At 39.1% G+C, this 23473-nt stretch overlaps 2 protein-coding genes across 2 annotated transcripts; both read left to right on the top strand.

Moving 5' to 3' along the window:
* Window positions 1-392: 392 nt before the first annotated feature.
* LOC132978973 (mitochondrial import inner membrane translocase subunit TIM44-like) lies at window positions 393-9013 on the top strand. Its single transcript, XM_061044381.1, has 13 exons — window positions 393-471; window positions 1637-1741; window positions 1875-2039; window positions 2196-2276; window positions 2403-2552; window positions 3173-3306; window positions 3442-3527; window positions 3787-3879; window positions 4210-4334; window positions 5168-5218; window positions 6108-6197; window positions 6491-6601; window positions 6885-9013. The coding sequence occupies exons 1-13, from the start codon at window positions 442-444 to the stop codon at window positions 7002-7004; spliced, it is 1341 nt and encodes a 446-aa protein (XP_060900364.1). The 5' UTR covers window positions 393-441; the 3' UTR covers window positions 7005-9013.
* Window positions 9014-13793: 4780 nt separating this feature from the next.
* Window positions 13794-18038, top strand: LOC132978974 (cortexin-1). Its single transcript, XM_061044382.1, has 2 exons — window positions 13794-13981; window positions 16997-18038. Exon 2 carries the CDS (start codon window positions 17675-17677, stop codon window positions 17948-17950), a length of 276 nt encoding a protein of 91 aa, XP_060900365.1. The 5' UTR covers window positions 13794-13981; window positions 16997-17674; the 3' UTR covers window positions 17951-18038.
* The last annotated feature ends 5435 nt before the right edge of the window (window positions 18039-23473 follow it).

Raw genomic sequence — 23473 nt, 5'->3', positions numbered from 1 at the left:
TAGAGGTGTTTATTTTTATTTGCAGTAATTAACTCAATGGATTCTCGACCTACTGAACCACATATTAGTAGACATTGTTTTTTAAGTAGAAAATTAAATGATGGATCTAATTCTAATTGACTTTAATATTCACAAAGTGCTTAAGAATCCAACCCTAAATATGTTATAGCCTAGAATATTAAGTCGATGACAAACCACTTACATAATGCAAATTATTCACAATAATATAAAGTCTCGTTACCTATGTAAAGAGGCAGGGAAGTCCATAGATGACAGCACTAGTATTATAAAATCTGTCTCTTTTTGGGGTGCGTTTTCTCTTTAAGTCGTGCTGACAGCTGACCCCGCCCCCAGGCTTCAAGCTCTGCTTCTATTGGTCGAGCGGAGGCTCAACTGCGCCAGCAAGAATACACGTGCTGCTCCGCGCATTTCAAGATCAAGATGGCAGCCTCCGTGTGTCGGTGCTACGAGGTAAGTCAATCATTCATGTCCTTCATTACACATATAAAGTCTACAGCACACAATTAAGAGAGGAGAGTATGGATGTACGAATGAATTATTCGTTTTTTCTTGTCCGGTTATTTCAAGTTTTTTTTCTGCAGGGCTCGTTTTATTTTGTACAGCTGAGATGTCCGCTGTTAAGAGGCCTTGTGTCATCAGACGGGCTGTAGGGATCTCTCTATGTTCTTGTTTGCTTAAGGTCGAATTAGATCAAGTTTTTGTTACAGCTGTTTGAGGCTTACAACTTGAAAATGTTGGTTGTTAAAGCGAATCACTACAATAGGCATGTCGGTACTGACCATGATGTAACGGGTTCAACATTGATGATATCATCTTTTATTGTCGGTAAAAGAGTTACTACGCCTTATTCTGTGACCTGCCTTGGTTTATAACCCGACTGGAGTTATCACTTTTATCATTTCAGTGCATATGATCTTGTTATAGTTCATCACTTACGTCATTGTGACAGCTGTTACTAAACATGGCGAGCAGCCTTTGGCACACTGTGGGGACTCTGATCTTGATTGTAGGCCTATAGATTCACTTCACTGGGATCCCTCAGATTCTAATTAGGAGAAAGGACAAGAGTATTATCAAATATTGTCAGATTTTGGGTTTACCTAGTGCTACTGATCTTTGTAACATAACAATGAGTAAGGTCTTTTTACCTGCTTTTTGTAAAGTGTCTCGAGATAACACTTGTTATGAGTTGACGCTATACAAATAAAAAATGATTGATTGATCTATATGCCTGTCATTTATCGTCATTCATTCATTATGTGCAACTTTTTAGTAGACTGTTGTTGTTTTTTTGCAAATCAAAGTAACTGTATGATCTTGGCTCTGTGTGGATCTAAGTTCCTGGGGAAATAAATCATCCCCCATCCAGAGCATATGTAGTAACATAAATGAACCCTGTGGTGAGTCTGATCTTAGCTCCTTCTTAAATAAAGCATGATTTTTTTAGCCAAAACAAGTCTATAGGGTTCTTTAATAATGGCTTAACAGATTGTACTGTTTTACATCCTTGGTCATTTCTCTGTGGGAAATCAACCATTAGTCCCTCATTCTACGTCCACTGCAGTGTTGGCAGAGTCTGTGTTTGTTACTGACAGTGACAATTTCTCCACTGCAGCTGGTGGGCAGACGCGCCTTGGCCCTTTGCTCTCGGCCTCTGGTGTCTTCAGTTTGGAGAGGAGATGCCTACAGGATACATGGCAGCCCAGCTGCAGCCGTGCAGGTACACACTGACAGCTTGCACTGCATGGGCTCGATGTCAAAGACAGATTAAATAAGGACTCAACTGAAGAAATGAATGAAACGTCTTTCTGTTGTGAACTCTAACTGATCCTTCGTTATGCTGGTCAAATTAGGTGCGATATTCTTCAGGACGCAAAGGTTTCCTGGGAGAGTTTGTGGACGGCCTGCGCCAGGAGTTCAGTAAGAATCAGGAGATGAAAGAGAACATTAAGAAGTTCAGAGAAGAGGCCAAGAGACTCGAGGAGTCCGATGCTCTCCAACAAGCCCGCAAGAAATATGTACGAGCAAATACTTTGTTTGTTGCCACAGGGATTTTATACAAGACAACATCTCTTCGATTCATATGTTTTGTTGTTGTTGTGAAAGTGCTGTTTATCTGTATATATGTTTTTAGTTACATCCCTGAATGCATTTATTTGAATGTCCTTCATTAGAAAACCATAGAGGCTGAGACAGTGAAGACCTCAGAGGTGTTTAAGAAGACATTTGGCTCCCTGTCAGACACCGTCAAGGAGGTAATGTATCAGCACTTCCCCTCGTTTAACAATGAAAGTAAAGCGTAGTCTCTATGGTGTTTAAATTAACCAAATGAAGACGTACTCTATATTTCTCTTCATGTGCGGTTGTGGTTCTGTCCATAGGGTCTAGAGGAGGTGAGTCGTACTGACATCGGAAAGAAGATAAAGGAAGGCGTGGAGGAGGCAGCGAGGACAGCCATGCACTCGGCTGAGTCTGTGTCTAAAGGAGGAGAGAAACTGGGCAAAACTGGTGCATTCAGGGCCATCTCACAGGTCAGAAGAAAACATATTACCTGGAACGTATTAAACTGTCTTCATTTAAATTGTTGATGGTTTACAAATCAAATCACCTTACTGTCCCTTTATTGTGAGTGTCTTCTATGTATAGGTCTTGTGCTCCTTTTACTATGAGTGTCTTGTATTTCTCGTGTATATTTCTAATGTATATTGTCCCTTGCTTTGTATCACGTGACCTGTCAGGTGACCTCAGGGGTTATGTATGTGGAGGTGTGTCACGTGACTTGTTCTTGTCTGATGAAGGCCTCGGGGCCTGAAACGTCATATGTGGTCATCATTTCCATTAAATGTTAATCGGAGCCTCATCTTGTGCTGACTTGGTCCTCCTTCTGACTTTATTGTGAGCGAACAGCATGTTTCACCTGTAGCTTCCTCGTGTTCGCCCAGCCAAATGAGTATCTACATATGTTTGTTCTTTTGTTCTTGCAATGGAGCTATTTCCAGGGAAATGCAACTAACTGAGAAACCACTGCATCTCTTACTTGCAGTTATGTACGCCTCTATAGCATAGTCAACGATTGTCATACTAAAACATACTGAACTGTTAACGGGTGGTTGTGCCCCAGTAATAATAAAGCTGTGTGTCCTTGCTGTAGAGTGTGGAGACCATGAAGAAGGAGATAGATGATGGGGATGCCGGCCCTTACAGAGCTCCCTCTCAGCTGAGAAAAAGAAGTGACTACTCTTCAAAAGGAGGCCAAAATGACTCCAGAGTATTCGAGGCCAATGAGTGAGTAACTTTTGGAGCTGTTACCTTTTTAAAAAAAGTCATCATATTTTAGCCGTGCGTTTTCCATATTAATGTCTCTAACCTCTGTTGTTATAACCCCTCTCTAAATGATGTCAATTGACTTTTGTGCTACAGAGAGGATATGGGTGTGGTTCTCCATAAGGATTCAAAGTGGTCCCAGCAGTGGAAGGACTTCAAGGACAATAACATGGTCTTTAACAGTAAGAGAATCCTATAAACTGTGGATGATCTAATAGATCACCTACTGTACAGAATGCATACTTGTAATTTACTTTACAGACACCAGGGGGCACCAGATTATTTGCAGTTGTTTGTTTATTATGAAGCTAAAACAAATCAGTCCAGTGTCTAGGCACATGTGCTCTTAGTAATGCCAGTCATTTCCTCAATTATGATGCAAAACACTCATAATTGAGTTAATCTTTCCTGACTACAGTTGTCCCGTATTGTTTCCTGCAGGGTTCTTTGAGATGAAGATGAAGTATGATGAAAGTGACAATGCCCTCATCAAGGCGTCCAGAGCTATGACTGACAGAGTCACCGACTTCCTGGGTAAGATGACATCATGTGTGGAATCAGTTTAGCCTCACTATCGGATTGGTCCCTCATTCTGAAAGGATGATTTTTAAGAGTTTAGAATAATAAGAGAAAATAATCAACACAGTAAACGGGACTGTGTTGGTAACCAAGAAAGTACTGATTATAACACAACATGAATTAACCTCAAACTTGTCATTATTTCACTCTTGCGTTTTGGCTGTAGTCTGTTTAATTGATAAATGGAGTCAATGGAAAATTATAGATGCAAATAAAAAACATGTGTGCCATCTATGCCCTGACTGATCTCTTTGTAATCGCTACTCTTGTGTCCTTGCTTTGCAGGTGGTCTTTTTTCCAAGACAGAAATGTCTGAGGTGCTTACAGAGATCGTGAAGGCAGACCCCAACTTTGACAAAGACTCCTTTCTCAAACAGTGTGAAAAAGACATCATCCCTAACATCCTGGAGGTAAAAACACTCCTTAACCAGTGTCTTCGACTCTCTCTCCTCTCCATCACTCTGCTCAATACCTGAGGGTGTTTCACTGAGGAGGCTAAGAAAGGACTTATTGATAAAGGCCTTGCTTCATTAAATGTATTTATTTGTTTTTAAATCCAATCTAGTTCAGAGTCAGTAATTGAACTTAAGACTACTCCTGTTTGGGGCGCAGATAGCGAAGTGGTTAGTGGCCCCATGTACGGAGGCTGTGGTCCTCCAAGCAGGCCTCCCAGGTTCGAATCTTACGTGTGGCGCCTTTCCCGCGTGTCATTTCCCACTCACTCTCTCGCTCCTTGATTTCTGACTCCATCCACTGTCCTACCTCTACAATAAAGGCTCAAAAAGCCCAAAAATAAATGTTAATAAAAGAACTACTCCTGTTAGGATTACTCAATTCTGGCTCCCCCTGCCACACTTTGATACAAGTTCATAGTAAATTAGTGCTGGCTGGATACATCTGACATTGTCTTGTGTCTTTTTTGGTTATAAATCCAGATCTGATGACGTAGTTTTACTACAATTTAAAGCATGTTATGCAAAAAGATGCCACTTACATTGGTTTAATGAATGAAGATTTGTCTTGATGAAGGCTTTCTGGTAAAATGGTTTCTGTTTACAAAACTGTCTCTGACATGTTTAACAGAAGCCAAAGGCCTCCTTTGTAATCCAATCGCCATACAATATAATAAAGGTGGTATAACAGGTTAATTGAAAATATGAATACTTTTCTTCCTAAGTCACTTGTTGATCACTCCTTCGTTGTAGGCATTTATCTATAATAACTGTCCCTGTCCTCTCTGCAGGCTATGATCCGTGGAGAGCTGGATGTTTTAAAGGACTGGTGCTATGAAGCTGTAAGTTCAAGCTGCTGCAAATAACTTTGATACATAATCAGTTAAAGATATATTATATTACAGTAGAAAGATTGTTTATCATCATCTTCCTGTATCCTTAAAGGAACAATATGTAATTCGGACATGTAGTGTGTAAAATTAGTACTGCAGTCCAAATTCAAAACATTTGAGAGAGCTGTCTCCCCCCGCCCCTCTCCTCCCTAGAAACAATCTGCACGTGTGTTTCAATGTCATGGACACTGATGCTTCAGTGTTTAGCCAGCTCTGCATCGGTCTTGAAACCTTTCTGCATTCTCCATTTTTCAGAAGCATGTCCAGAAATTCTCTTAGTTTTACCACGTTTCTGGTCGTGGCGCTTATTGGAAACATGCAGAGGTTTTTTAGGTCAGGTAGAATCAGTTACATCTGAACCAGTTCTCTTGCAGCTTCCATCACTGTAACACCTGTTGGTTTGCCGTGATAACTAGTCTCATATGTGGCAAACAGAGAGGCTGTCCAAAACGGCTGTGTGGGGGTCGCCTTAAAACCGCCTACCTTCTCTGGTCAAAACAAATACAGACCATTCAGGACAAGAAATTAAACTTAGGAGGACATTTTGCTCCTTCATTGTTGACAGAGACGCCAACATTTCAACAGAGCATGTTTCCTTAATTTCTGATGATATAGTAAAGTCATTTCAGGTTTTAATTCAGTAGATATCTTTCATATTGCTCCTTTCAACAATTTGTTATATAATTTCTGATGATCACATGAACATGGTTTAGCATTTTTTCTTGTCTTTTTGTTATGCATTAACAAACAATATGGCTACATTTTCTGTCAACTTACATTTTCATTCAGTATTTGTGAAGCATCATTTTCATGTCATTTGTGTTTTCATTGTCCTCAGACCTACAGTCAGCTGGCTCACCCCATCCAGCAAGCCAGAGCGCTCGGGCTCCTCTTCCAGTCCAAAGTCCTTGACATTGATAACATCGATGTGAGTGAAATTACACTGTAACACCAGCGATCACATGCAAAATGTTACATACCACTGTGTTAGGAAATTCAGAACGTAAAATCTGCAGTTTTTCTCTTTTACACTTCCCTTTCTCTTTAAATGTTTTCCCCTTCGTAACCAACATTAATTTAATTTTGATGCACGGAAGCATTCTTAATTAATTGTTTACTCGCCATTTGAGGATCTGGTTGCTGCAGAAAGTGACATCAACCTTCTTTAATTGCCTTCTTCTAATTGATTTTATTTGTCTGGTTTCTCTTCCTGTGTTGAAGCTCGCAATGGGTAAGATGATGGACCAGGGCCCTGTGCTCATCATCACCTTCCAGGCTCAGGTTGTCATGGTGATCCGCAGCCCAAAAGGAGACATAGTGGAGGGAGATCCGGTCAGTAAAGTCGTAATAACTGCACCAGCATAGTGAATGTGATTTAATCAGAGTTATTTTTCAAGGAAGTCAACAACTCAAATGGTTTAAATTAGATCAGCAACTGTGCCCCTTTTCATCTTTATTACTTTGAACGCTACAGGTTTGATGTATCAACATTCAGATCCTCATTATAAACTATATCAACAACCTTATATAATGACTTACATTTTTAGTTAAGCCCTTAACCTTCTCTGTACTGTCTCCCTGGGATGACCCCTCTTCTCTTCTCTTCCTACATCAGGGTAAGGTGATGAGGATGATGTATGTTTGGGCGTTGTGTCGTGACCAGGAGGAGCTGAACCCCAACGCAGCCTGGAGACTTTTGGACATCTCGGCGTCCAGCACGGAGCAGGTTCTCTAGGTGAAGGAGGAGGGATGCATGTGGAATGGACGGGGCTCACAAACTGTGAAGAAGAGCAGAATATAGGAGGCTGTGCCTGGATCACCTTCACGTACGGACTTACATATGTACACATTAACATCTGAGGGCAGAGTGCACACATGCTATGTGTTATCCCAGAGACTGTATTCACACACTAAGACCTATGTGCACACGTGTGTGTAGGTCTGCATATATACATAAACACGAGGTGAACTACAACTATATGATATACTGATAGAAGACTGTTCATCTGCCTATATGAGTGTGTCGTCTCTTGCATTGGTTAGCTCAGTGTTTCCTGAACATTTACATCATTTTGGAATGGATGGAGCCTGGAGTGTCCAAAGATGAGCCTGTACCATTTCCCTACCTGTTTCTGAGAATTGTACAATCCATCCATGCAAAACCTGTGGCACGATGCAAGAAAGCGAACGGGAAACAATGGACTTGGAGGTGTGACTTTCCCTGTCAGTCTACTTGGGACATATGAAGCTTGAAATCGGGGTACCTTCTATCACTGTCATATAATGTAAACACAACATTTTCATGTAGTTAGGAACTATCAACACAGCTGAGTGGGACAGCATGAGCGATTCTTTAAATCAAGCGAAACAGGTCCAATGCTTCAAGATAAAGTGTCTGTTTATCAATATATCACACATAGATTATTATATTTGTCACAAGAATTGGACTCAGCCCATCAAACAATGTAATAACATCATCTGTGGCTCTGAAGGAAGCTTTCTTAAAGCTCATTTGAGGAGTGTAAGGCTGGTTATGAATGGACTGAAATTAAGGCCAAATTGAGGATTTGTTTTCTGTACGGGGATTTTTTTTTTTTAATGCTTGTCACCAGGTCGGTGTCAGACAAAGTGAGTCCACAGCAAGTTTGGTTGGGAGTGAAATAATTGCACATGTACAGAGCATACTCAACTAAGAGATTAGCCACAAAGGATGCTAAAATCAATGCAAACTGACAGTTCCTTACAGGAGCTTTAATGATTGGATTGGCATTTTTTTTTTGGGGGGGGGGGTGGGACAACAACGACTGGATTTTGACATTTCTCAACCAGAGTAATGTTGAGTCAGTCCCTCCAAAAACATGAATATTTCTGCTCTCTCACTCTGTGTCGTTATCTTTGGATTGTAGAAGCCTTCACTTGTGCTGTGAGCGTACAGGTAGAATGCACACAGGCAAGCAGGTAGATGGTGACGTAGGTAGCAAAGCCAGCTATACAATATTTTAATTTGGTCTGGTTGAAATGATTGGACATGTTACTTTCTTGTAATAGCCACAAACATTCAATTTCACTTCTTTTTTTGGAGCATTTCATTAATTTGTTTCTGTCTGGAGTTGAAGAGTATATCAAAAAAATGCAATAAATTGCCTCCCTAGCTTTTTAAAGCTAACTCAATATAACCTTGATACTACGTTCAAAGTGACCCATTAGACTTGAGACTCAGGACAACAGTCAGCTGTGGTGGTAGCTGCTTGGTTTCTGCTGGCTTCTGGAAACTGAGATTCATTTTAAATAATGTAATATAGGGTGTAACAATCTGTGTGATCAGTATCCATGCTGTCATATGTAATGTAGCTGAGATCTGCAAATGCCCCACAGCATGAGAAATTACAAAAAAAAAAACCTGGAGAGGACATACCCGTGTTTGTTGGTGCAGTACATTTTCAAAGGCTTACTGAAGAGTCATCGAGCTTCCAGTTACTGTACAGAAAAAATATAATGTATCTTCATTTTTTGTAAATATGTTAAGTACTGCTAACATACTGCTTATTTATAAGCTTGGAGGGACCATGTTCAAATATGTCATCGTAGCAGCTTTTTTAAATTATTTGTCTGCCAGATCATGTTGTACACTGTTCATCTGTTTGTCGTACTCAAATGTTTGTTTACTTTCTTGTATGTTGCTTTAGAAGGACTAAATGCAGAGGATGGAAACTTGAATGAATGAGTAAATAACTGTCAATGTTGTGTTGAGTTTTATTGACATTTGTACGATAAGACTATGCGACTACTCCAACGTCACATAAGATTGAACACATGATTGTTTTGTAACTGTCTTTCAGTGTTGTAATCTCCATACTGGTGCAGAGAAGTTGAGTCACTGAGGAAAATCCAAACCACTCGAACCTGGATTCAGAATTTATACACACATGTTCTAGAAAATAATAAATCTGAAATGTCTGTGGTGAGAAAAAAGTGGAAATTACAGATGGGGGTGTGCTGTGCTGAAATATTTTTTGTAATATAACATGTAATTGGAGTTTGTCTGTCACTGATCAGAGTTCATGACTACCCCTAATAGTCTCACCCTGGCCATGTGTTCAGGGATGATGAAAACTAATAATACTGTATTTTCAGAAACGGTATTCTCCTGTGCTTCAATATTTTCCTACTGAAAGTTTGGCATGAATGTCACTGAACTTTTTCTCAAGATAAAGCCTTTTTATGAGCTTTCTTCTAAAACTACTATCAGCCAAAATGACATCACAAAAAATGATTGTCCATCATGAAAATTTAGAATAGCCTTCATTTCCATCTGTTAGAATTAATCTTTGCTCCAACACGGCCCAGACAAGTAACTTCATATTTCCTCTACTGCTGCTATGGCTCATACGGTCTCCACTATAGTTGTTCAATACGTCGCTTTAAAATCACATGCACTAATGATGCCTACAGCCTTAAGCAGGACTAAAACATTTTGTATTTATGTCTTTGCCCGTACAGTAAATTGAGGCAGAGTAAAGAACTAGTCATTGAGCTCTAAGAATAATATTTGAACAGATCTATCTGTGAATGTGCTGGGTTGTTTGATTCAATATAAAGATATATTAATACAGCCATTCAGACCAGAGGTTATATGGGAAACAGACCCGGCTTCTTAACTTGTTGGTATTTCTAAAAAAAACTGCGAAAACTGGATCAGAGAACATTTGCTTCAATAACATTTGCTTGATAAATGATCCAATTGTTGGCACGTTTTTTCCAAATGTTATGATCAATTTCCCACAATACTTTCTTGAGTATCCCACCGAGATTTAAACATCACTTCATCCTTCAACTTTTCCTTCATAATTTTAACTGTGTTGACTAAAGAGCGATGTATTCATGCGTTCTCCTTTTTTTTTCAACCAGCAATATATATGGGCAGAATAAAGAGAGCAGTTTTATGATTTGTATCGCCCAGACTTCCTTGGAGTCAGCAGCTTTGTGTGTGCACAGAGTGTGTTTCTGCTCACAAGGGGAAATTAAACTCTGCACGTTGTATGTTTATGTGTGTCTGTGTGTGTGTGTGTGTGTGTGTGTGTCCTTTGTTTTCTCATTTCAAAGCTGACATGCTTTGATAGATGTCCATGGATCTTGCCATTGACACTGGTTGATAAACCTATGGATTTGGTGGTATAGGGATGATAGATCAGGCTTTAAATAACACATGCCTGTAGATTCACACACAGGGCCAATAAATAGGGGACCTCATCCCGCAGCTGTCTGTTGTGATGAATGACTGGGGACGTCCTTTAACTAACTAACCTTCTTCACTCCTCTGAAGTCTAGATGCTTCTCTTAACTGCGTCTGAAGCCAGCTCAGAGGCTGTGTGAACAAACATGAGCTCTTCAAACTAGAAAAATGCTCCTACTTCCCAATTAATAATTGTATTACTATGTTTCTGCATATTTCATTCCTGCAGCACAAGTTGACTGACATAGATTTATTTTACCAGGTATTTTAAAAGCATCCTTTTGCAAAAGGTCCATGTTTTGCCCCCTGAGCAATGAGAGCTCTTATTGTACTTGAATAAAAGGGGTCCAATGCATCAACCCAACAGACTGGAAGCAGAAAAAAGCCTCAGAGGCAGTGCAGTTCTTTCCTTTATGTATTTCTTCAGTTATTACAGTATGTTCTTGGGGACACACTACACAAGCTGTGCTCTAACCTACATGATAATAAAAAGGCTTTTATTGTATGCATTAACATCAGAACATTACATAAGCAGACATTATGCTGTGTTTTTAATGTCATTTAAATCATATTTTCCTTATTTATGTTAACTTTGTTGTGGGCTTTGTCTCTCGAGAACATATCATTCTGACATTGTCCGGCAAACACTAAAAGCCTGCAGAAATTCTTAGTAACTGGACATTCGGTTGTTCCACATGTAAACCCCTGCAAAACAATTTGTTACTTTCAGACTTCAGGTTTTTGTTTTTGAACACTGAGCTGGACAAACTTTTGGACCAATTAAGGTTAGATGTTTCACTCTGTTCACAGTCTTTACACTAAGCTAGGCTGAGCTAACTAAGCTTAGCTAAATTAAGCTATGATATTCCAGGCTTTGTGACAAACTTTTGGACTAAGTAAGGTTAGATCTTTCACTCTAATTCCCGCCTTTATTCTAAACTAAGCTCAGCTATGTTTAGTTGTAATAACTAAACTAAGTTAAAGGAAGTTGTGGTATTATAAACTCTTGTGAACAAACTTTTGGAGTTACAGCTTGGTGTTTCACTCTGAGGCGTTTTACACTTAGCATTAGCGTTTTCATTGAGTAAATAAGATCAGAACTCATTTGCCTGTACTTCATTTCTGTTTGAAAAGACTGAAGGAATAGTTGATTACACCTGGCGAGAGGCAATATTGTTGTCCCAGTTGAGGGGCGGTCCATAATGCTGCTAATTTAGCTAAACTAAGCTAAGCTAGCTGGATGCTGGCTGAAGCTTTATTTTTGTGCAGATTTGTTCTAACTCTGTAATAAATTTAATTAAATATTTAACAAAATCTCAAACTATCCCTTCTGGCATAAATATGTTCATTAACAACAACAGGACAATTATGAACAAAAGGTTGTTATATAGGCTATGTGTTCTGCCACTTGTTTCATCTCATCTCCTATTGAAACTCTTTCTTGGGCCATTCCTCAGACATATGTAACTAAATGTATTTACGCTAACACTTTGACATCATAACCAAGGTATTCTTCACTTGATAAGATTTGACCAATCCTTTTGAAGGAGGTGAGATATGTCTAGTCTTGTATGCCTAAAGGAAAGGTCTCAAACACAGGCTCAAGTACCACACAACCAGAATTTATATGACTCAACCTATGTCTGACAGGGTCCAGATACCCAGTAGCCATGACCTACTCTTGCTTCCCTGAGCCACAGCTTGACCCCCCCCCCCCCCGAACCATTTGTAACCATACAGAAAACAACGGAAATGTTGACTTTCATAACCTTGCATGTTGGAAAGCTTTACCAATTATAAGCCTATAGTGGGCGGACTGCAGGAGCTCTTCTGGCTGTGATTTGATAATGAGCCCCTCTAGACCGCTGTTACAATGCTGACTATTAATTAAACCCACAGAGAGATCCCAGGGCGGTCCCAGGTAGGGGAGATGTGGATGTGTACGGACAGCAATCATTCCCAGTGTTTATACACCTTTTAATTGTTTCAATTAATTTACTTCTAACAGTGAGTGTTTGAGCCTTAGCTGCAGGCGCAAATCAGGTCGCTCCACTTGATTTGTTCCACATCTTGATCACGTAATTCAGCAAAACTTACACTGAAGGCTCAATTAAGATGTAACAGTATAATCAAGCTGTCTGTCCCCGAGCATTTATAATCTGGAGTTTCTTTTTCAACTTTATTAATTCATTAACTCAACAGATTTAGTCTAGACCCGCTTATTCTGAACAAGTTCCAAACATTAGTTTGTTATGTATTATGTCAATCATGCTGATTTTCACTGGAGTAAAGTAAAAATCATGCCATGGGCCTTTTGACTTAAAAAAACCTCATTGTTCAGATGTAGTATATACTATCTATCAATGTGGGGCAACAATTGTAAAATGTTGTCTAAGTTTCAGAACATTGTTTATTTATATTTATTATTTAATATCAAATAAATCGTGTCAGTAGATTACATTGGTCGTTCAAGGATACTTTCTAAGAAATGATGGACCCTAAAAAAATAATTACTGATCAGTTTCTATTGTCCCAAAGAGATAAGAGTACTACAGTGTACTTAACACCCCTCATAATGTGGTTATTCTTCATTGCGTAACACTGCTACTGAATGCCTCAATGTCATTGATCACAATACAATCTATAACACAACAGTAACCTCTCCACATTTTCCACATCACTTATGGGAAAAAAGTATGTTTCTATAAGAGGAATAAAGTCAAATCCTAGCAGAAATGTATAAAACTGTTAATGATGGCCTTGATATTTGTACAACACATGACGGAGTACAAGGAGGGACTGGACAGAGGACAGTTTGAGTATGCGCTGGTGTGAAGATGAGATCAGGAGATGAAAATGATGGATGAATGAATGATTCTTTGTAGGGACTTAGATTGATGATGGTTGTATGTTCTGTTAAAAGATTCCTTTTCCGAAGTATTTATCTTCATGAAAGTTTTTTTTTATCTTCACATCTGTCAACCATTAACAAATATGTTTCTTTATACAAAAGTTGATGAAAATGTGTACTGTTAGAAAATGAGAGAGTTATATGCTTCAGTAAACATCAATAAAAAGTGATATAAACTCATGAGCACTATGTGTGCCATACTGGCTGCCCCACGCAGTCCTCTTACATAATGCAGAAGCCACATGCAGCTCTTTGGGCTTCACTCATCCAAAGGAAAAGATTATGTGTTCAGTCCATACAGGGACAGTCAGAAGTGGAGATAGACGGGGGTAGGGGGTGGAGATCGGGGAGGTGGGGCAGATCCGTCCACTGAGCGGACTTAAAGTCCTGACAAAGCAGAGGAGGTGCTGCAGGATGTGACAGAGTTCAGACCTGCAGCTCTGCGTGCAGCTGAGCAAGCCCAGAGCTGTCCGAGGTGCTGAACAGCTGCTGCTGCTGGATCATCGTCATCTTCATCATCCCGGCATGTATCTGATTACACGTCCTCACCTGTGACTTCAGCTGGAAGGTGAGTTCTCTAATCTGACCATCCACATGTTTGTTTATCCCTGCAGTGTTTGTTGTATTCGAACTTGAGTGTGTAGAAGTGTGTATGTGGAACCGTGGAGGTCATTCTGTGTGTGGTTTCTTTATCAGTCACACGTTTACAGGTTGCATTGTGCTGGCTGTAACTTTGTGCTTTAGTATAACTTAATGTCACATTGGAATTGTGTAAATTGCCTTTATTTGAAAAGTGCAATGTTTTATAAGACAGAAATAAATAAAATGTATCACTTATTTAAAAAGGGCTTAGCCAGTTAATTTTTTCTTCATCACATTTAGAGAGGCATGACTGAAGTTAAATCATATTTCAGGTTTAAAGCTTTCTTTGATAATGAGCTGACATTTTCATTTTGAGAGAAGATGTTCTTAAAGATGTTCAACATGTTCTCAAGTCTTCACATTATAAAGGCGGACTCACACAGAGATCACACATACTGTAGCTGTTGCTGCATTGTACTTCAGAATCAGAATCTTCTTTATTGGCCAGGTGTGTGTTAACACACTGTATAGGGTATTTGACTTTGGCTGAACTTTTCTCTTCATGTACCAACATTGTACTAATGCAAACATGTCTAAGTGAGGCATTAGGTCATTAATGTGTGTCTTTTGTCCTGCATTAGAAGGGGACTGAAAAACAGATTGAAAAAAATTAAATTGTATCATCTTTGTTTTAAGAGCAGTTTATAAATATTTGAAATGTGCTTTAAATGTAAGGACTTTTTTCATTTTTTTCTTCTTATTTGTTCTTTGAGTTTAGAAATGAAATTGTTGAAAGTGAAATGAGTGAGTGAAAATATTGAGGGAGATGTGTTCTGGTTCTGGACCTGCAGAGATAAAAGAAATATGGAGGAACCAAATAGTTTTGTCTCTTACGGTTATTGATCAAACATTTTTAAATATTATTTAACATAAGATTTCAATGACATAGAGCTCCTTGCTTCATATGTACTGTTTATATATAGTTAGATATTTAGGAATTTCAGTGTTGACTCTCTACGATATGATTTCCCCACTTTTTTATTCAGAGAAGTCCTTGACATTTTCAAAGCTGCTGAAATAATCCACAGGTATAAACGGGAGGTATTACAGGTATTACAGCCAGGAGGAACGCCATATGTCGCTGCATGTGCTCTGTCCTGAGAACTCACCTGCATGGCTGCTTGAGGCTTTTGTAAATCTCTTTTTTAACTTATTATACTGTTTGTTTTTGAAAGAACTGTGTGTCTGTGACATTTGTCAACATTTTCCTCCAGTCTGAGTTGAAAGACAGTTTCTTTTTATCACTGTAAATGTAAATCAGATGTGTTCAGGCACCACAGTGTGATTTATCTGCTGCTTAGGAACCAAAGCAGATCTTTCAGTGAGGATCGATGAGCTGTGAAATTGATGATGCTTGTTTTTTTTTTTCTTCAAAGCAGTGTTTGTTTTGGGATTTCCATTCCCGTCTTTTTTTTTGCATTAGTATAACCTTGGATAACCTGCAAGTACACCTTATCTTCAAACCCCCATCTCCAATTGACTTAAATATCTACTGAGTGTGCTTGCTGTTTAAAAACAAACAAACAAGTTTGTCGTGTTAAAAATGTTCTTGCTGCACTTCCTGTCTTGTGGAGAAAGTGAGTCAGTGGGGAAAAAATGGAGGATGGAGTTTAATTTATACAACCCTCTCTTACCACTGAATATTCTGCAAATGTTGCATAAAGTAAACTGTCAAGTAAAGTTGCAGTGGCTAGCAAAATTTTGGTTAGTGATGCAGAATTCCCAGTATATGTTGACTGGGCAGAAAGGATTAAAGATGAAAAAAGGATTAAAAGTCAGATAACATTAAAATCAAGTCTTGTATCATTTTCTTTCAAGTTTTCAGGCAGCTGATTAAAGAAATCAATCCTTAAAAAAAGTCTACTGTGCAATAAAATATGATACAAATAGTTGTGTGAGTAATTAAATAACATAAAACAACCCATCTGCTGTTTTCTCTCATTCGTTAGCAGCCTCCTCAAAGTGGTTTGCACTCTGACTGATGTGTGCTGCCTGTTCTGTTGTGTAAACTTAATGTCTACTTTAAGACTCTTCATTTACTATCGACTGTTTTCATTTAGTTTACTTCTACCTGAACCAGCGAGGCCATTTGATAATTGAATCTGTTGCAGGCAGTTTCTTTCATTACTTCTTCAAGTCCCCTATTAAATGGTCGCTCGGCCCTTCAGCTCCATCATCTCGAGAGCAGGGGGACTATCAGCGCATGTTTGCGAGGGGTCTGCATGGTTTGTGAGGAGGGAGACGAAGCCTCCTGGAATAGATTCTGCTGACGGGGGAGTGCACCTACAGTGCAGCAGGAAATGTCTCTCTTCTCCTCAGCCCATTAAAGACTCTATGGAGAGTGTTTCTGTGCAAGAGTGCAGCAACTCTCCAAGGGGCTTCACCACATTTATTTTCCTCTGCCCTCATCAGTGTCTGATTTATTTATCCTGTATGAGGATGTACCTGAGTTCAAGAGAGGGCTAGTGCTTGTGCCAAGTCTCTGTCATTTCTTTTTTTAAAATCTATTTTTAATTGAAATTTTTGACTTTTTTTTTTTTGGTACATTGTGTGTTTTTTTATGTTACCGTCTTGGAGATGTAAATTAGCGTTCTTACACTTTGTAATTTTGAACTGATGTTCATGTTGTGTACCCATCAAAGAAATGAATAAATAAAATCTTACAGGTTGGGTTAATGGATTTTATCTGCTATGTATTAACAGTTTGGATGTGGTATTGAATTTTTCCATATTGAATGCCTGGGGTTCAGGGGTTCTGCATGGTTTGGGGTCCGTGAAAACACCTCCCTCGTGGAAGTAAGAATCTATAATCCTTGACAGGTTCTCAGGCTCCTGTCAAGCTCTGAACCCCCTGAATCAATCAGACTTTTCCTTCAATTCAGCACCTTTCTATGCTGGAAACTAACTCATGTTTTGTCCTATCTTTGCTCTTTCCTCCTAGGTATGTTGATGAGTGAATTACCCAATAAAGATGTTCCTGGTGACTCAGGATGGAGATGAAGGTTCAAAAATAGAAGCTACAACTCACTGCCGTATGGTCAAACGGGTCCGTGATTGACTGCAAACACATTCTCTGAAGAACCACAGCAGGGATCATTTATAGCCTCTGATTGATCTATGGACCATCTTCAGTCACTCATTTGAGATTTATTCTTCACTTTGTAATCACAAGAAATGCCCCTCTAGGGCTGCTATTGGATGACACTTAGAGTATTGAAGGATGGGTTGAGGATGGTGAAGACGATTGGAAGTTGAAGTCTTGACCTCAAGCTTGTATTGAGAGCGAGTGCTTCTGTGTGGCAGAAGGAAAAACCCCAGCCGCTTAAATCTAATAACTGAGCGTGCCTCGGCTTGCTGCTTGTTCACCAGAGGGCTTATTAATTCTCACCACTGATTTGTCCTGTGTTATGTCTCCTGGAACATTTTTTTTCCCTGCGGCTGGTAGGAAAATTGTGGGTTGAGTGTAATGAGTTGACATCTGCCAGCTGTCACTATGCGACCTCTCTCTGAGTTAAGAAATCATACTCAATAACAAAGAGCCATGCGAAATATCTTCTGATTGCTTAATACAATTTACCCCAGAAAACATTTACCCTTCAAAATATCCTTTTATTCCAACATGAGCGACACAAACTACTGGGTGGTGGACTATGAGCTCTCCTCTCCTGCTCCGCCCGGGTTCCCCCGGGGTCCGACGGTGCTGCAGCCCATGACAGGGCACCCCGAGCAGGGAACAGCCCTTTGCTTCGTCGGCCTCCTTGTGCTGCTGCTGCTCTTTCTCGTTGTTCGCTGCGTCCGGATCTTGTTGGATCCCTACAGCAGCATGCCGGCATCATCGTGGACGGACCACAAGGAGGGTCTGGACAGAGGACAGTTTGATTATGCGCTGGTGTGAAGACGAGATCAGGAGATGAAAATGATGGATGAATGAATGGTTCTTTTGTAGGGACTTAGATTGATGATGGTTGTTGTATGTTCTGTTAAAAAATGAAAGAAACTGCTGTTTTTTTTTTACAGTATGTTCGGTTGAGGTAATAGAAATGAAGGACAAAAAAAAAGAGTCAAACGCATTTTAAACATTAATTCATATTTATCTCAGACTTACACTGCAGCTTTTAGAGTGACAAACACCACAGGGAGACGGCGATCTGTATCACAGCATAACTTACATCATGTTATTAATATGAATCCTACAATGTTTTTACAAAACCCAGGGCTGAATCATAAAAACAGAGCAGAAGTTCTGCTGCTGTAGAGGTCCTGACTGAATAAAAGAGAAATGAAACGAGTTATGTTCAGGCATTGAAATCATTCAGACAGATCTGATGTGCACATTTATTAAATATTTTGATATAGCACTGTCAACTCTAAGTGTTGATTTAGGGTTTAAACGTCCATGCAGCATTTATTTGGAGCCTTCTTTTTAAAAAAATTCAGCTCAACCAAAAGTGTGGACGATGTCATTTTTTAAAAAAGTGAACCATGCTGGATATTTTAAGGCTTTTAAATAACCTCTAAGATGATCCTCAGGTAACGACGATTTCTAACTTACCAAAGCTTCACTTTAAATGAATATTTTTTAAATCTCTGACATTGAGCATGAGCAGCTATTGGTATCTATTTTCTTTTTAATATTTTCTAGTTTCAAAGCTGTAGTTGATAAAACATACTGGTTATTACAGTATATTTTATTCTGGGGTTGTTCTATTCAAAGTCGCCATCCCTTTAAGAGGCTTATGAGGCTCAGTGCGGGGTCACAGCCCGGCTGAATATGTGTCATATAAAGTTATGATTATGAAATGCATGTACACTAATTTCCTCCACCTAATCCTTCTTGCCTTTAGGCCCCGTTCAGTGCACCAGCCAAATCTGTTCAACAGTGCCTATAGGAATATGAGAAGAAGCTATACTATCTGTTTCATACTAATGATCTTACTGCTCCTCTTGCCACTTGTTTTGTAACTTTGTTTCTGACCTTGATATACAGTGAAGTCTTTTAAAATGTGTTAATGAAAGGCTCTTTATATATAAAGTTTAGTATTGATATTTTACTGGTTAGTTCAAAAGTTGATTTGTTTCCTTGATGACGACCAGAAGACTGTATATAAACATCAAACTATTGTATATAGTCGAACTTCCTAGATGTAGACACTTGCTTCAAATTAGATATTTTCCTAATGTTTCTTTGAAGTGGGATCGTTTATGTTTTTTTTAACAAATAAAGCTTTTGTCTTGTCTTTATTTTAGAAAGAGTCATTCATTTACAACACTACGGAGCCCCTGAAGTCCCTGAAAGTAAAAAAAAAAGTATTATCTTGTGCCCGCAAGATAATTATATTGTGCGTTCAAGATATTATGTTGTGCGTACAACAAGTTAGATGACATCTTGTGTGCACTACAATGAAAATATAATCCAATTATATTGTGCGCAAAATATAATTATCTTGTTCCCACAAGTGAGTATGTTTTTTTTTCTCCATCTTTTGGGGACTTCAGGGTTCTCGTCTCAATACACACACATGCACACACAAACACAGCAAAATTTACAAACACAAAACTTTTTCTTGAGCAAAGGCTGTCCTCACTGCTTCCCTCAGATCAATATAAATAAGATTTAGAGCAAATTAAATCAATCGAACAATCAATTGGAGGCTCGTAAAGAGACACAGTCAGTTGATTTACGAGGCTCCAGAGTCAGATCACCCCACCCTGATGAATTATATCCCAACGCTGAGTGTCTTAGACCCTCAGCATTCTGCCTGTGTGGATGACAGACATACATATGTGAGAGCAAACTTCACTTTAATGTCTAAAACAAGAGTCTAGGCTAGTTCAAAGTATCAAAAACAGTGGCAGTCATTCCTAATAATTAAAAAAAAAAAAAGATTTCCCTATAACTCTCCTTATTCTCCCCGGTAGCTCAAAGTTCCTCTTGCTTCAGTTTGTGAGCCACATGACCTGCTGACAAGCTGTGACCTCCTCTGGATGTTTTGAGAACTACAAGTGAGAGTCCAATGATTTCTATGAGATTAAACTGTGATTGAGCCAGAAATGTTCACTTTTTTTTTTAAATTTTTTTTTAAAGTTAAACCTGGCTGGTGAGAGGATTGTGGGTAAAATGTTGGTAAAAAAAAAGATTGTTTCAAACTTTCAGTCAGAATTTTAGCATTTTCACCTGTACATCATTCATATCAAAAGTCATTAATATGGTAAATTACAGAGACAGTTCGTACAGCAATTTATAGTTGTTCTTCTCTTCCCACAGATTCTGCAGAGTTATGTATTTTAGTACTTAAAATGAAACAGACACCTTTTCAAACATGGTAACGGCATGGCTCCGGGAGGGGGAATGTCCCTCTGTCAGTATCCCCTGACTTTTTGGCCAAAAGAAGCTTAGAGGTTTAACTCATTCAGGTAAATCTCTAAATGTATTATCTATGATTTGGTAGAAGATTCGGTAGACGTCCATAATCCAGAGAATGAATCCTGTTTGGGATCCCCTGACTGTTCTTGTAGCATGATCATGATATAGATAATAATTAATGGGGATCATAACATTTGGTTCAAACATTTTTGTTGCTGTCATGTTTGTAATGCTCACCAAGGGAAGTGTCCACATTACACATGTCCTTGCTTCTTTAAATGGCTACCTTTGAGTTTTAGAATTGATTTTTAAGGTTTTTATTGCTTGTTTTGAAAGCCTTAAATGACCAGGCCCTACTCTATATCTGTGACCTGCTAACACCCTATGAGCTGTATTGTACCTGAGATCCTCCTCCAGGGCTTCATAGCAGTTCCTAAACTCAACTGGTCACAAAAGGTGACCGAGCCTTTGCAGTTTGGGCCCCACAGTTGTTGAACTCCCTGCATGGAGATGTCAAGCAGTAAACTTAGTGTCCTCTTTTGAAATCATTTCTTAAAACTCACTTTTTTTAGTTGGCTTTTTCTTAACCGCTGGCATTGTTTTGCACTTATTTACCAGTTTTTTAGTCATATTTATGTTGAATTTATGTTTGGGTTTTGTTCACCATAGAGAAATAAGAGCACAGAACATACATCCTAACCCGACTGGGGTGAGATTTAGTCTAAACAGGCTTCTTTCCCTGGCTCTGCCTGCTCTGTCCTCTTTCTAACATTCTCTCTGCAGACTCTCTTGACTGTTTCCCCTTCTCTCTTTTCATGGTTGAGAGATTGTCCTTTCATTTGGCACATGTATCTTGTTTTTAATTTCAAATACCTGTTTATTTGCCTGAGTTTTTGTTTAATTATTCGTCGATTTGTGTTTTACCATTTTTTCTCGTTTTAATTGTAAAGCACAATTGAATTAAAACAACTTAACTAGCTGCTGTTTGACAACTGTGAATTCTAGCACCAATAAACACTTCCTAGCTGATTTAATAAAGGCTAGGAAGTGGTTTTGAAATCCTTTAAAACACAACATTAGCGTGGAAGTAAATTCCAGCCAGAGTCACATTAGCTATATACATCTTTTCTATTGTATTGTGTAACACTATCAAACAGTAACGATACCTTTAAGCCACCTTTAACATGAAGATGTTTTCATTACTAATGGATTATCACATGTGCTGTTTTAAAGCTCCTGTGAGGAACTTTCTGACCCCCGTGGTCAGAGCAGTAAGTCTTGTCTCTTTTTGATCTGTCCTGTACATTTGTAAGGTTTTTATGATAATAAAAGTCTTCTCCTGCTCTCTTTTAAAAGTCAATCATTTCACTCGCTGTGAACATTTTCTGTAAATATAAATAAAGGCTGTTTCGGCTACACTCTGTTCATCTCCTCGTCTGACTCCTCTGTAGAAGGAGTTGTTTCAAGATTTAACGATTACTATATTACTATATTACTTTTTCTGAGGGGATACAGTTCGCAGTCAGACTTTGGTAACTCAGACCAACCCTCCACAGAATTCAGTTTATCAGGCTCCAACAGATGGTTAGTAACACAGAGAAACAACCCCCACCTCATTAGTCAGGCAATCAACAGGACAGATTCTGCTTCGGTGGGCTCTGACAATTTACCTCCTTGATGAAACAACAAAGGCACTCAGTTCCCATCATCCATTTCAGGATCATAATTGGTGTGTTATATTGTAAAGAGAAATATTGTAGTTGGATAGAATCATGCCAGAAAAGAAATATACAAATTTTACTTTCGCCAAATTTAAAATGATATTGAAAGAAATTCTGAACCAAAATTGTTTTTTTTTTCTAAATAAGTGTGTTACTGTGATGGCTGTATCGCATTATCAGCTGACTTAAGTTACTCTCACTTGTTTGTCTGTCACATGCAGAAGCAATATATATATCTGTCATGGTCATACTGGCTAGGCAAACAGGTGCATACTGTATGCAAATCTCTTCCTGAATGTGCATCAACTAATATTCTGTAATATAACGTGTCTCCTGGGAGTGCACATCTCAGAGGACCTGAGCTGGAGCCTGAACACAGCACACCTGATAAAGAAGGCACAGCAACCCTGAGGACCCTGATGCACAATCGAGAGCATCCTGACGTACGGCTGTGCTGTCTGGTACTCGAGCTGCACCGCAGCAGAAAAGAAGGATCTTCAGCGGATCGTCAAAACAGCTCAGTGGATTGTTGGCTCCCCTCTCCCATCCCTCAGAGACACCCACTCGCGCCGTCTCCACAAGCGAGCCTCAAACATCTGGAACGACACATCTCACTGTATGTTCACCACCCTTCCCTCAGGCAGACTCGGGACCATTCGCACACAGACAAAAAGACTAAACAACAGCTTCTATCCTAGAGCTGTGGACAAACTCCTCAACCCATTGTTTTTGTAAACGCTGCTTTTTAGGATTGCTGCTAACAAAGTTTTGTTGTGTCCTGGTATACAATGATAATAAAGATTCTATCTATTCTGGTAATATGACTCCATCTCTAAAACCCCCCTTTCCCCCTTATAACCATAGAAACACCTACACTTTTACTCACACACAAACACACAACCGAAGGGAACACAACCAATACACAAATGATGTTTTGTTGTCAAATACAAATATCTTAACATCTTCACATTTACATGACTACAATGCACTTATACTTTAGTCAAATACAGCGCTTGACTGATGTGTCAACAAACAAAGTTAAACTGAATAACAATGGGGACGTCATCAACAGGCAACCTGCTTACGTATCTCCATGACAATAACATGAGCTGCAAGTGTTGTTTCAAGCAGAGGACTGTGTGAGAAGGACTGGAGTCTGTGTTTACAACATGGCATTGGTTTGGAAAAAAAAGAAGTGTGTCTGTGTGTTAAGGGTGTGTGTGTGTGTGTGTGTGTGTGTGTGTGTGTGTGTGTGTGTGTGTGTGTGTGTGTGTGTGTGTTTGTCATTACCACAGTTTGTATAATAGCAGTCAAACACAGAGCTCTCTGCTAC

Source organism: Labrus mixtus, chromosome 8, assembly GCF_963584025.1.
Source record: "Labrus mixtus chromosome 8, fLabMix1.1, whole genome shotgun sequence".
Lineage (NCBI taxonomy): Eukaryota > Metazoa > Chordata > Actinopteri > Labriformes > Labridae > Labrus > Labrus mixtus.
Note: the sequence above shows the minus strand (reverse complement) of the source record. Positions and strands in the feature narration are given on the sequence as shown.